This window comes from Anomaloglossus baeobatrachus, chromosome 2 (genome assembly GCF_048569485.1).
Source record: "Anomaloglossus baeobatrachus isolate aAnoBae1 chromosome 2, aAnoBae1.hap1, whole genome shotgun sequence".
In the NCBI taxonomy this organism is placed as follows: domain Eukaryota; kingdom Metazoa; phylum Chordata; class Amphibia; order Anura; family Aromobatidae; genus Anomaloglossus; species Anomaloglossus baeobatrachus.
In genome coordinates, this window is record NC_134354.1 from 228,601,181 (window position 1) to 228,615,994 (window position 14,814).

Here is a 14,814-nt window from a genome sequence, read left to right on the forward strand (position 1 = left end):
CTATGTGAAAAATGTGCGTCTGTCTGTCTGTGTATCCATCCATCCATCCATTCATTCATCCACACACACAGACTGCACATACATAGCAGCCTGTCTCCTTTTCAGCTTTAGATTCCAGCAATTAGGAGACATTTTGGTGACCGCAATGTCTCATTCAGTGATGTGACAAAGGTCCTGAAGCTGTGTTAACATCAGGATATAAACACTGGGGCCCTATGAAATTACCCAGTTTGCGCTCCCTTCCCTCTAATGCCAGTCCTGCATACCATTCTGTCTCCTGCTCAGTTCTTTTAGCCTTCTGCAATTAAGGGACCTTTGGTTACATGACTGTGAAGTAATCAAGAGTAGAGTCCTTAAACAATCTGAGCTTCGGAATACAACTGCTGATGTACCTAAGGCCTCCTTCAAACATCTGTGTCTCTGGTACGTGTGACGTCCGTTTTCACACATACCAGAAACATGCCCACACGTAGACCCATTAAAATCAATGGTATTGTGCACATGTGCGTGTTTTGACATGGTCCGTGTGGAGTATACGTGTGTCCTTGTGCTCCACACGTAGACATGTCTGTTCTCTCAGGCAGCACGGGTGTCACACGGACCGCACGGATGTGCTCTGTGTGACATCAATGTGACACGTACCGGAGAAAACCACGTTTCTGGACAATAAAAGGAATTTCTATACTCCCCTTCTCCAGCACTGTTGTCTCTGTCGCTGCTGTTACTTGCTTCCGACCCCTGCTCATTATGCTCATTGCATATTCACTACACTTCGGGCTGGAAGCAGTGGCAGCGGGGAGTCAGCAGGACCAGAAACCACAGAGCGTAAGACATCCGCACCATGGACAGCAGCGCCAGGGACAGGTGAGCAGAAAGTTCCTGTTCTCCGTGTATTATCACGAATAGCACTCGGAGAACACTCATGTGCCAAAATCACGGCACAAGAAGGGCCATACGCACAGTAACTAGGGCTTATTTTTGGATTAGGACTTATATTTCAAGCATATTCCAAAAATCCTGCAAAATCATACTAGGGCTTATTTTAGAGTAGATCTTATTTCTGGGGAAAGATGGAATTATACAAGTTACTATATGTAATGCACCTCCATTGTCATCTATGATCGTGTTATGTTGTTTTGTATTTCTTGGCACTAAAGCTGTATTTTTTAGGAACATATACTGTAAAATGCATATTGTTAGCTAAAATCTCCTGTTGTCCTTTTTGATCATGTTTTAAATAAACTTGATTTTTATTGTATACTTCCTGGTATTTTGCTTTGACAAAATTTTATTGATACAGTCATGTGGTGATTACCGGCATATCCGCAGCAAACATGCAATAAAAACACACATGCATTATTTTATTTGTAGATTTTCAACATTTAATGCATTTCTATGGGGAAAATCTGCATATAAAAAGTCAGCGTACCCTCAAGAGAAATTGCCATTTTGCGGATTTCAAACATGCAGCCCAGGACTTTACACAGTGTAAAAAAAAAAAAAAAAAAAAGCACAGAGCTCTATAAAGGGAACCTGTCAGGTGCAATATGCTCCCATATCCACGAGCAGTTCTGGGTGCATATTGTTAATCCCTGCATAACCATCCCTGTATACACTAGCAGAGATAAAGGGATCTTTACAAGTATTTCTAAAGATCTCATATGATATTGTAATGAGGCCAGCGACTAGTCCCCTGGGCATTGCTTCCCTTGCTAGTTGGCCCATTAGCATGTTAGCATGCCCCTGTGGCCGTACTAACATGTTAATGAATATGCAGCGTCAGAGGATGGTCTCGCTCCCCTCTCGGCTGCCATCGCATCAGAGTCCTGGATTTCGACTCAGTGCACATGATCCCCGACTTTCGGTCATGCACACTACGTGGATTTGAAGCCAGGACTCGTACACCTGGTTTCATAATGCGCATGACCGCCGGGTGTACAAGTCCTGGCTTCAAATCCACGTAGTGCGCATGACCGAAAGTCCGGGATCATGCGCAATGAGCCGAAATCTAGCGTCAGGCGCGATGGCAGCAGAGAGGGGAGTGTGACCATACCTCTGACTCTACGTATTCATTAGCATGTTAGTACACCCCAGTGGGCGTGCTAAGGGGCCGAAAAGCCAGGGGAAATCATGCCCTTGCGACTAGTCTCTGCACTCATTAGCATACGATAAAAGATCTTTAGAAATACTTTTTCTAAAGATCCCTTTATCTATGCTAGTATATACAGGGACAGTTAGGCAAAGATTAGCAATATACACCCAGAACTGCTTCTGGATTTGGGAGCATATTGCACCTGACAGGTTTCATTTAAGTCCCTTCCATTTTAATTGAACTGTTATTTACCCAGCCAAAATAGTGTCAAAAAATCACCAAAACTCATCATGGGAAAGTTTTTACAATCCATTTTTTTATCTACTTAAAAATTGATGAATATTCCCCCAGCCTAATTTTCTTGGAAAGAGATCAAAACTGTAAAAGGCTGTAGTGGATATGAGGCCTAGGATTTTGGACATCATGAAATAGCTGCTTCAGATAAGTAGATGGTAGTTTATAGTGGAGCATGCCTAGTTTTTTATCCTGGTTATATTTCCTGCATTTTGCTTGACTGTGGTTATTTTTTGTGATTAGCTCGCCAAGTGCCAGAGAGAACGCCAACATTCCTGCTGCCTACGGGCACTTCTAGCACTAAGCTGGTGCTGCGGGATGAAGATCTCCTGCTAGAATGTATTGCCTCCGGAGTGTAAGTAGCAAAATGACGACTGTAATCGTACCATGGCACTGTTCACAACTTCTTCATCTATACACCTGAATGGAAAATATATCTGATCATTTATTTTTAGGAACTCTGGGGTGACTTCTAATATTTGTTATAATGCATATATTGCAGTAGGAATTCACTGTATGTTAAATGGGGGTCTCTAAAGTAAATTAAACATAACTTGTAGTAAACATCTAAAAAGCAAACTAGAATGATAATACATGAAAAATGTAAGGTGTATTAAATGAAAAAAATCAGGACAGTAGTATGGAGGTAAATGTACATATAGCTCCCTCTAATACCTGTGGATGGATATCTTTTTATACATACATAAAACATATGTATCAAACTGTCCCTTCCTCTCTAGGTAATGACAAGCTAACTATAGTAGGTATTAGTAACAGCCATGAGATAGGCTTTATCAATTAGTAGATAGCAAAAAGGAGAGGAAGGACCGATGGAGAACAGCAAAACAAAGATAGAAGAAGCACTCAACTACAATAATTCTGACTAAGGGGTACTTCACACACAGCGAGATCGCTACCGAGATCGCTGCTGAGTCACGGTTTTTGTGACCTCATTAGCGATCTCGCTGCGTGTGACACTGAGCAGCGATCTGGCCCCTGCTGTGAGATCGCTGCTCGTTACACACAGTGCTGGTTCGTTTTTTTTATTGTTGCTCTCCCGCTGATAAGCACACATCGCTGTGTGTGACAGCGAGAGAGCAACAATCCTGAATGTGAAGGGAGCAGGAGCCGGCGTCTGACAGCCTGCGGTAAGCTGTAACCAAGGTAAACATCGGGTAACCAAGGTGGTTACCCGATATTTACCTTCGTTACCAGCCTCCGCAGCTCTCACGCTGCCAGTGCCGGCTCCTGCTCCCTGCACACGCTAAGTTAAGCGGTGTGAGCTGGTAACTAAGGTATACATCGGGTAACCATACCCGATGTTTACCTTAGTTACCAGTGTCCGCAGCTTCCAGACGCCGGCTCCGTGCAAGCGCAGCGTCGCTTGCACGTCGCTGCTGGCTGGAGGCTGGTCACTGGTCGCTGGTGAGATCTGCCTGTTTGACAGCTCACCAGTGACCATGTAGTGATGCAGCAGCGATCCTGACCAGGTCAGATCGCTGGTCAGATCGCTGCTGCATCGCTAAAGTGTGAAGGTACCCTTAGGCCTTGTGCGCACTCTACGTTTTTGCTATAGGTTGTGCTGCGCTTTTTGCTGATAACCTTCATGCAGTCCTACCCCAGCAAAATCTATGAGAAATCAAAAATGGTGTGCGCACACTGCATTTTTTTACCAATAGGTTTTTGCTGCAGAATTTCTGCAGCAAAAATAAGTAGCATGTCACTTCTTTTCCACAGGTACCTGCGGTTTTGCCATTACATAATGGTTAAAAACTGCAGGGACCAACCCGCGGAAAAACCGCGGCAAATCCGCACGCGGTTTTTGGTGCAGGTTTTACTGCGGGTGCGTAATTCTGCCAGACGGTGCAGAATTTACTTAAGGAAAGTGTTGTCCCAGTGCGCACACACCCGTACTGTCCTCACAAAAAATATCCACGCACTTCATAACAGTGCATGCCCCTTGTTTCATCATAACAAAGCAAGTATATTGTATCATCAGAGACTCGGCAGAACAATAAACACATAGACTGAAAGTATGGCAAGGTTGATAGTTGTGATGGACAATTAGGCTATGTTCACACTCTTTTTTTTTTTTTTTTTTCTGAAGCCAAAACCTGCTCTCTTGGTAGTAAAGTCCCTCGTTTCATCATAACAGTGGAAGTACCTTGTATCATTAGGGGTTATGCAGAACAATAAACACATTCACTGACAGTACGGCAAGGTTCGTGGCTGTGATGGACAATTAGGCTATGTTCACACTGCTCTCTTGGCAGTAAAAGCACTGCTTTCAAAAATGCCTGTTTTCAGTGTTTTTCCGCAGTGTTTTTTTCCCGCAATTTTTTGCAGTGTTTTGTTCAGTGCTGATTACATGTGGACTTTGTCTATAGCACATGTTTAATAAAGTTAGTTTTATTCAGCAAAAAACATAGCTGCAGTTCTCAAGTTCATTCAGGAAAACAAGCCAGTGCATGAGCTTTCTGAAATCTCAGCTTTTGCTGGTTCTGTAAAAAGCATAAAAAAAATGCAACAAAACTACGCTGGATGTGAACATAGCCAAGCTGTTCTCCCAAATCTTCCTATGGGTTTCATAACAGTGTAAATGCCTTGTATGATCAGGGGCGAGGCAGAACAATCAACAAACAAACAAACAAACAGACTGACAGTACGCCGAGGATAGTAGCTGTGACGGACAGTGATTGATTGTAGTTAGTTGTGCTTTCTTCTATCGTTGCATAGCTCACCTCCATCAGTCCTCATCCTCTTCTCTAATCTCAATTGTTTTTATTTAATACACTTTACATTTTTCATGTATTATCTTTCTGGTTAGTTTTTCAGATGATGAATAAAAGTTTAGAAACCCCCTATTTCAGATACAGTGCTTCCCTATTCAGCACTGGGGTACTGTATTTATATTGTTGTCAGCGATAAGGTCCTGCATATATTTCAGTACTTAAAGGGCTATTCTGGGGAGATAAAAAATTGTTCTACTGTCCCTGCCATCATAAACTATAAAGATGAGATGCACAGCGCTGTTCCTGTACCTGTAATTCAGTGTGACACTGGAGGTGCTCCTTGGTGCTCCCCCTCCCATCTGGGATGTTACATCACATTAGGGGGTGTGGTCTGCTCTTTTTGTTAACAGTTGGCCCCCTGATTCCGTAATAGTTGCTTCTGTTCTGTCCAATATCAGGGGGTTTGGAGAGGGTGGGACCTGCTCCATGCTGTTGGTATTAGCCAGCCCCCTGATGATTTCTTCTGCTCTGTCAGAGATCAGGGGACATGGTGAGGCCCCTCATTATACATGTAATTTTAAGCCACTATTTCATGCTAAATATGTCCATAAATGTTGTAAGTTTTGATGTATTTTTTTTATTTATTATAACATTAATGTCATAGACCAAAATCACTGTTAGTGCAAGTACAATGGTACACACGTTGCAAGATACATTTGTCAGTGCTATAGTAGGGATTCAAACGAGCATAGAAAAAATTCATCCAGAAAACGCGGACAATCTTTTTTCTTATTTGTGCAATCTGTTTTTATACAACAGCAGTTATTAAAAGTTCACAAGACCGAATAGTTTCCTATGTTAAAGAATTGCACTGTGTCTGGCTGCGTATGGAGTAGTTTGTTGTTTTTGCGCACCTATACACTTTAATTGGCGAGCCTCATCTGACACACGGAATACACTAGTACATGCTACGATATTTCTCTTACTTGTAGATTCAGTCTGTGAAAAAAATCATCACCACTACCCTATTGAATAACATTTATTGGAGTACCTTGCACTTTTTCATCCATCTTCACAGCCAAGTCCGCAGAACCATATTTTATGTCCAGGTGGTGTTCATGAAAAAAGGAAGGCATTCAGACTGTTATTCAGTGGATACTGCAGTCCGTGTACAAACCGTTTTTTTTCATGGACAGCACTCGCACTGAAATCGCCTGAATTTACTGGATGAAAGTTGGACAATTTTTTATACACTTGTGACATTTTCAGAATGTAATACTTAGACTGGCCGCAGTTCTCCCGACCCGAGCATGAGAGCTTCATATATTTCCATGCAGGCTGGGAGAGCCGCGGTCAGTCCAAGCATTGCGGTCTGATCTCTCACCGATTTATGTGGTCATCTGAATGCACCCCACTAGTGAGAGTGAGTGGTTTTTCAGTGTAAATCAGGGGAGGGCAATTAATTTTCCCAAAGGGCCACATGAGACCGTGGCTGGAGTGGAGGGCCGAACTAATAGGCTGAAATTTAATTCTGAGTAATATTAATATATTATTTACAATTATTTTATATTAATATTAATTGTATCACTTAATATTGGGCAGAATTAGGTATGCTGACATCCCCCTATATATAATATAAGCTCACACACAGCCGCCTATATACAGGATGAGCCCTCACATAACTCCAGGATGAGTCCTCACACAGCCTCTTATATAAACTATGAGCCCACACACAGCCCCTTATATACAGTATGAGCCCACACACAGCCCCCTATAGACAGTATGAGCCCACACACAGCCCCCTATAGACAGTTTGAGCCCCCATTTAGCCCCATATCTACAATATGAGCCCACACGTAGCCCCCTACATACAATATGAACCTCACATAGCTCCTCTATATACAATGTGAGCCCCCACATAGCCCCTTGTATACAATGTAAGCCCCCACACAGCCCTTCTATATACAATGTGAACCCCCACATACCCTCTCTATATACAGTGTGAGCGCTCTCCTAACCTCCTAAATACAGTATGATCCCCCACATAGCTTTCGAAATATATTTAGCTTAACATAGCCTACTGTATAGCGTATGAGCGCCACATAACCCACTATGTAGAGTATGAGCCCTTACAGTCTCCTAAATACAGTAGGAGCCTCCACATAGGCTCCAGAATACAGCATGAGCCCCTACATAGCTTGCTAAATACATTATAATCACCTCATAGCCTACTATATACATTATGACCCTCCCACATAGTCTTCTATATACATTATGAGCTTCACTTAGCCTCTTATATACATTATGAGCCCCATATAGCCTCTTATGTACCCCACATAGCTTCATATATACAACATGAGCCCCCGCAAAACCTCCTACATACATAAGCCCCACTTAGCCTCATATATACAGCATGAGTCCCCACATAGCCTACTATATACATTACTGAGCTCTCACATAGCTTTCTACATACATTTCTGAACTCCCACATAGCCTCCAACATACATTTCTGAGACCCCCACATAGCCGTCTACATACATTTCAGAGCCCTCACACAGCAGTGCCTATATACATACAAACATCCCATACACATGGAAAAAAAACCTAAACATAACAGTATATACTCACTTTGCTCCCGTTCCCCAGTGTTCTGCTCCAGCCTCCGGTGCACTGATGCGCCCCACAGCTCACGCGATGATGTGCCCCACACTGATTGGTGGCAGACGGAGCAAGCGGCATCATCCTCTACCAATGTGTTCACCTGTGTCTGCATCCTGTGTATGTTAATAGTGGTGACATTGGGAAGCAGGCGGCAGTGGAGGTCAGATGTAGCCCACTTTTCCAATGTTTTCAGCCCTTGGCTGTCTCTGTCCATAGGCCGGACCTGGATGTGGCCCACTGTTTGCACTTTGCCCAGCCTTGGTGTAAATGATATTGTAATCTTAATTATTCTTCTTACTTTTTTTTTTTTTTTTTTATATAGACCAACTCCAGAAATTATGTGGTACAAGAAGGGAGCGGAGCTGCCAACCCAAAAACTGAAGTTTGAGAATTTCAACAAAACTCTCCGCATTTCACGAGTGTCTGAGGAAGATAGCGGAGAGTATTTTTGCCAAGCGTCTAACAGGATGGGCAGTATAAGGCACACCATCTCTGTTCGGGTGAAGGGTAGGAGTTATGGATTAATGACAGATAAAAATGCAAAGTGGAAAGTATTATAAGACACAGATAAAGCGAAGAATTTTCTAAAACTGGGTTGAGTAAAATGCGCCTTTTCATGAAAAAAATTCTCAAATTTTTGCTTAAATGATGGTGTGCCAAAATTAGCAAAAACCTTTCCAAATGGTTTCATGAATTCTTGCAAACTATCCTTATAACTGGACATACACATGGGTATATAAATACCGTTCACTGTAATTGGCCTGGATTTGTGTATGAAATGGTGAAATAGATAGTCCGCCTTGTTTTATATGTATTCACAAGATTAAAAGAGTTTTCTGGTCTTCTGTAAAAGTTAGCAGGTGTAAGGGATACTTGTCCCAGGAACTTTGCCGCTCGGACTCTGCCAGATTTGGAGAGATGACGTTATGGGCCACCAGTCACTGGACCACTGAGTCCACTGATTGGCTGCAGGGTCAGGTGGCTTGCGGTTTTTACATACTCTCTGCTAGTCCAGAGAGGCAGTTTTGGGATGCAGAGTTACAGTTAAGATGTCACGTCTATTTCCAGAGGCAGCCGTCAAAATTGTGAACCGTCTCTGCATATGAATGGAGAAAACAATGGGAAGTTATGCAGATTTGCAAAAAAATAAAACAACGTAAAGTAAAATTAAATTTTCTAAAAGTTTAATTTAGGGTCCTTTCACTTTGTGTTTTTCCCTACGTCCACAGGTCCCGTCGGAGGATCCATCCGAACCGCCCCTCCCCCACTCTGCAAAGCGTGTTCCGGAAGCATGCACCGACAGGGCCATTCACTGTAATGGAGCACACTGCGTTAGCGTGTGTTCTGTTTTGTGCCATTTTTGCACATATACGTTTCTGCAGACTGACACCCAAACGTTGCTATGTTTTGTGCTATTTTTGCACATATACGTTTTCTGCAGACGGACACCCAAACGTAGTCTACTACGTTCGGATGTCCATCTGCAGAAAACGTATATGTGCAAAAATGGCACAAAACAGAACACACGCTAACGCAGTGCGCTCCATTACAGTGAATGGCCCTGCCGGCGCATGCGTCCGGAACACGCTTTGCAGAGTGGGGGAGGGGCGGTTCGGACGGATCCTCCGACTGGACCTGTGAGCGGAAGGTAAAACGCAATGTGAAAGGAGCCTTAGAGTTATATGATTCAGTGACAACAGACATGACATACAAAATTCACAGATGTGCAGGTAGTCTAGACAGGCAGTGAAAACAGGCATACAATAAGCACTAGTGACTACAACCATACACAATTAGTACATACGTTCAGAAGCCATAGGTATTCAGAGGGAATATATGTAAACTCAACACAGAAATAGCTGGCAGTGAATACAGACATGTGATGCTTGCAGATATTGCAGTTTTTTTTACATGTTTTGTCTTGGTAGCGGCACCTTTTTGGCTGGATAAACCAAAGGACCTGATCTTAGCTCCAGGTGAAAATGGTCGATTGGTGTGTCGTGCTAATGGCAACCCTAAACCTACAATTCAGTGGATGATGAATGGAGAGGCCATCCCAGGTAAGATTATGCGTAGAGGTAATCATTACAAATAAAGTCAATGACATCAGTCTTGATGAGGAAGCAAGATGGAGTCCGAGTCGCCTGATTCATAAGGAGGCTGTAGCCTCCTAAAATAATCATTTGCATCTTAGTGGTGGCATGCGCACCTCCGTTTGCCTCTCCAAAAATCTTACTCCAGTCAAACTCACATTTACTGTTGCATCTTTTCTATGCCAGAAATAGTGTAAACAGCTTGATGAATTGGGGCTAATGTATTTTGCGACAGATACAGACAGCTGTAAAGTCTGACCATGTTTACAAAACTGATGCAAGGGCAGCAAGATGTGACATCATTTGCATAAATCAGTATCTTAAAGCACCACTCCAGTGTGCGTTTTTTATTTCACCACTGGAGTGGTGCTTTAAAAGTCCCCTGCCCATGTCCTATACTCACCTGCAGCTGTTTTAATCGGCTTAGATCATCGCTTCGGTGTGTGTCCGTCTATTTGTGACCTGCTGGTAGCTCCAGTGTTTCATGGAGTGCGGTGGAGGTTGCCTCTCAATGTAAGTGTATGAGAACTTCATTCTGGCTCTCATAGACTTGCATTAAGAGCCTGTGACTTAACTTCTGATTTCCAGCTAGTCAGACATGACGGGCACAAGATGCCACCGAGGGATCAAAGTCAAGAAAAAAGATGAAAACACCAGAGGATAAGTATCAGACAGGGGGCAGGGGTCTTAAATTTAAAGCACCACTCCAGCACTGAAAACAACCCAACCCTGCTGAAGTGGGGATTTAATGTAAATTCTGTATCAATTTTGAGTTGACTACAAAGGTTGAAATATGTACACAAGTAGCTTTTTTCTGATTTTTCATGCATAAAATCTGCATATTACTGAGATACCTAAAATCTCTTGCATTTTTTTACCTTGCATGTTTTCGACCTGTGGTGCCTTTTTTTCAAAATGGCATGTCAATTCTTTGAGTGTTTTTGCAGCGTTTCTTTACCCAGTAACCAGCTCTGGAATGCCTATAGACTTTAAATGTCTGAGCAGTCCACACATTATGAAATTCTAATGCGTCAATGTTGAGTAAGCAGTTTACACAAGAATATGCAGCTGTGGAAACTGGGAGCCGACTGTCAGACACAGCCAGTCTCCCCTTAGAGAAGGCAGGAATGGTTTATTACCATCTTTGCCTTTCTGATCGCTGTATACACAGCACAGAACAAGCACCCTGATCAGACACAGCCAGTCTCCCCTTAGAGAAGGCAGGAATGATTTATTACCATCTTTGCCTTTCTGATTGCTGTATACACAGCACAGAACAAGCACCCTCATCAGACACAGCCAGTCTCCCCTTAGAGAAGGCAGGAATGATTTATTACCATCTTTGCCTTTCTGATTGCTGTATACACAGCACAGAACAAGCACCCTCATCAGACACAGCCAGTCTCCCCTTAGAGAAGGCAGGAATGGTTAATTACCATCTTTGCCTTTCTGATCGCTGTATACACAGCACAGAACAAGCACCCTGTTCAGACACCGCCAGTCTCCCCTTAGAGAAGGCAGGAATTATTTATTACCATCTTTGCCTTTCTGATCGCTGTATACACAGCACAGAACATGCACCCTGATCAGACACAGCCAGTCTCCCCTTAGAGAAGGCAGGAATGGTTAATTACCATCTTTGCCTTTCTGATCGCTATATACACAGCACAGAACAAGCACCCTGATCAGACACAGCCAGTCTCCCCTTAGAGAAGGCAGGAATGGTTTATTACCATCTTTGCCTTTCTGATCGCTGTATACACAGCACAGAACAAGCACCCTCATCAGACACAGCCAGTCTCCCCTTAGAGAAGGCAGGAATGGTTAATTACCATCTTTGCCTTTCTGATCGCTGTATACACAGCACAGAACAAGCACCCTGTTCAGACACCGCCAGTCTCCCCTTAGAGAAGGCAGGAATTATTTATTACCATCTTTGCCTTTCTGATCGCTGTATACACAGCACAGAACATGCACCCTGATCAGACACAGCCACTCTCCCCTTAGAGAAGGCAAGAATGGTTTATTACCAACTTTGTCTTCCTGATCGCTGTATACACAGCACAGAACAAGCACCCTGATCAGACACAGCCAGTCTCCCCTTAGAGAAGACAGGAATGGTTTATTACCATCTTTGCCTTTTTTTATTGCTGTATACGCAGCACTGAACAAGCACCCTGATCAGACACAGCCAGTCTCCCCTTAGAGAAGGCAGGAATGGTTTATTACCATCTTTGCCTTTCTGATCGCTGTATACACAGCACAGAATAAGCACCCTGATCAGACACAGCCAGTCTTCCCAGAGAGAAGGCAGAAATGGTTTATTACCAACTTTGTCTTCCTAATTGCTGTATACACAGCATTGAACAAGCACCCTGATCATGTGGTCGCTGGGTGTGTGGAGAAGGCAGAAGCTGTTGGGTCATAGGAGAGCGAGATAGCTATACTATGCAACCAGGAGGCTGAATTTTACCATGTAATTGAGGATACTATACCAGCCCCAGTTTCAGGGAAATAAGCAAAAAGAAGAATCTGAGCACAGTCTGTGGAAAAAAAAATGAACAAAACAACAAAAACGCAACAACTAATAAATAAAACAAAAAATTTCAAACACTGTTTCTCGCCCCAACTTGTTCCACCCCCTGCCCCCAAAAAATGTTCAATATATAAAAATAATTTCTACAAAAATGGGAAAGGAATTTAAAATGTTTTAGTGGTCCTTTGGGGTCTTAAAAAGAAAAAGTAGTTTAAAAACTGGATAAGTATTTCCCATTTTTCCTCAATATCAGCAAAGATAAAAATAGGAATGCAAAAATGACATAGCAATTACGGTAATCCCTGATTGTCATGACACAAAGAAGCAAAAATTATTTGAATATCCGAACATGAAAAATGTCAAAACCTTTTAAAGCACATGTCCAAAAAGAACAAAAAAAATTCTGGGCCTGGTCATTGAAGGTTAAAATGGCTCGTTCCTGAACTGGTTAAAATCAATGAGCTAAAAAAATAAAATAAATACATAAAAATGTGTGTAATGTGTGCACTGTTTTTCCTGCCAACATGTTGCATTTTTCATGCAGATGAAACCGCAGCAAATACGCTGTTTGTGAACAGAGCCCTACCCATTTTCATCACCCCCATTTGGGATATATTGGAAATAGTGTTACTAGTGTCCTCTAGTGGTGAACTGATGGAAGTAAAATGTCAGATTTCGTTTTTCATTTTGCGCTGTCCAAGGTACTTGAAGAAAATGCCAAAATGAGATGACTGAAAGTGATCACATTACAAACACTCATCTATTTGGTTGTTTTTAATTGAAAGTTGTGTTGTGAGTCCTCAGCAATCCGCATATAGCTTTGTATCACTTTATTTTTTTTAATGGTCGTTGTGCAGCCTATTTTTTATTTTAGATTTTTATCATGTAACAACAGATCCAAACCCCAACTTTGAAGTTGCCGGTGATACGATCATCTTTCGCGAAGTGCAGAGTGGAAACAGTGCAGTTTTTCAGTGCAACGCATCCAATGCCCATGGCTACCTGTTGGCTAATGCCTTCATCAACATCCTTGGTAAGACTAGCAAACTCACATTTTGTATAACACTACAGGTCCGATTCATTATCGCATTTTTGCATTTTATTGTCTAGTTTGTGTTTTTTGGATGTTTTTGATTTCTGACTTAAGGGGGCTTTACACGCTACACGCTACGACATCGCTAATGCGAACTCGTTGGGATCACGGAATTGGTGACGCACATCCGGCCGCATTAGCGATGCCGTTGCGTGTGACACCTATGAGCGAGTTTGCATCGTTGCAAAAACGTGCAAAATCGCTCATCGGTGACATGGGGGTCCATTCCCAAAAATCGTTACTGCAGCAGTAACGAGGTTGTTCCTCGTTCCTGCGGCAGCACACATCGCTCCGTGTGACACCGCAGGAACGAGGAAGCTCTCCTTACCTGCCTCCCAGCCACAATGCGGAAGGAAGGAGGTGGGCGGGATGTTACGTCCCGCTCATCTCCGCCCCTCCGCTTCTATTGGGCGGCCGCTCAGTGACGCCGTGACGACTTAGAAAGGAGGCGGTTCGCCAGTCACAGCGACGTCGCCAGTTAGGTAAGTATGTGAGACGGGTCTGGGCGATGTTGTGCGGCACGGGCAGCGATTTGCTTGTGTCGCACAACACATGGGGGCGGGTACCCACACTAGCGATATCGGGACCAATATCGCAGTGTGTAAAGCCCGCTTTACTCTTATATTAATTTGCACCTTTTAAAGTCTATTTTCTGTGAGTACACCTGTTTTCTTTTATTGTATCTTCTTTATTGTAGAGTAATTTTAGGGTGTCCAGATATTTTTGGCTGATTCATCAATTGTGACTATTAGAGCAACAAATTTTTAAGTAAATGTACTCCAGTCCTGCCTGAATTGATTTAAAATATTTCTGAAAATTTTGTGCAAATTTTGTGACATTTTAGTGGAGCATGTGACCATATGTTCTAAGGCTGGGGGCTTCATGGCATATTTGACCGTATTTGACTTGAAAGATGTCCAACCGCAACTGATTTGTTGCGACTTACTCTTCCCAGTATCCTGAGGGTTGCATTGCGACTCCTTGCACTGTAATGAAGCAGCAACGACTAGCTAACCGCAGTTGCGTTACTGGTGTCGTGGCCAAAGTTGCCGTGAAGTGCTAGCCTAAAAGGTTAAAGACATAAAATAAGGAGCATTTTTCATTTTGCACAAAATTCATGAACCATGTGCGCCATTTTGAAGAATTTGGCGCAAAAAAAGTCAATGAATACACAAGTAAAAAAGGCACTTAAAAAAACAATGTATGAAGAATCAGGCCCAAAGTGTTGTAAGGTAAATTCAAATTATCTCCTCAGGGAGGAAAGTGACAAACTCTAGTGCCACCTTTTGGAAGTAGCAATCCTAAAAGTCAAA

The 14,814-nt window shown here is 42.8% G+C and overlaps 1 protein-coding gene across 14 annotated transcripts in view; it reads left to right on the forward strand.

The window, feature by feature from the left end:
* The window catches only part of NFASC (neurofascin), a 209,810-nt gene that overhangs the window by 113,100 nt on the left and 81,896 nt on the right, over nucleotides 1-14,814 (forward strand). For all 14 annotated transcript variants that reach the window (XM_075335668.1, XM_075335673.1, XM_075335662.1 and 11 more), the window contains 4 exons: nucleotides 2,630-2,741; nucleotides 8,102-8,286; nucleotides 9,708-9,839; nucleotides 13,304-13,441. In XM_075335668.1, coding sequence (XP_075191783.1) covers nucleotides 2,630-2,741; nucleotides 8,102-8,286; nucleotides 9,708-9,839; nucleotides 13,304-13,441 — 567 coding nt within the window. The remainder of the gene's footprint in view (nucleotides 1-2,629; nucleotides 2,742-8,101; nucleotides 8,287-9,707; nucleotides 9,840-13,303; nucleotides 13,442-14,814) is intronic.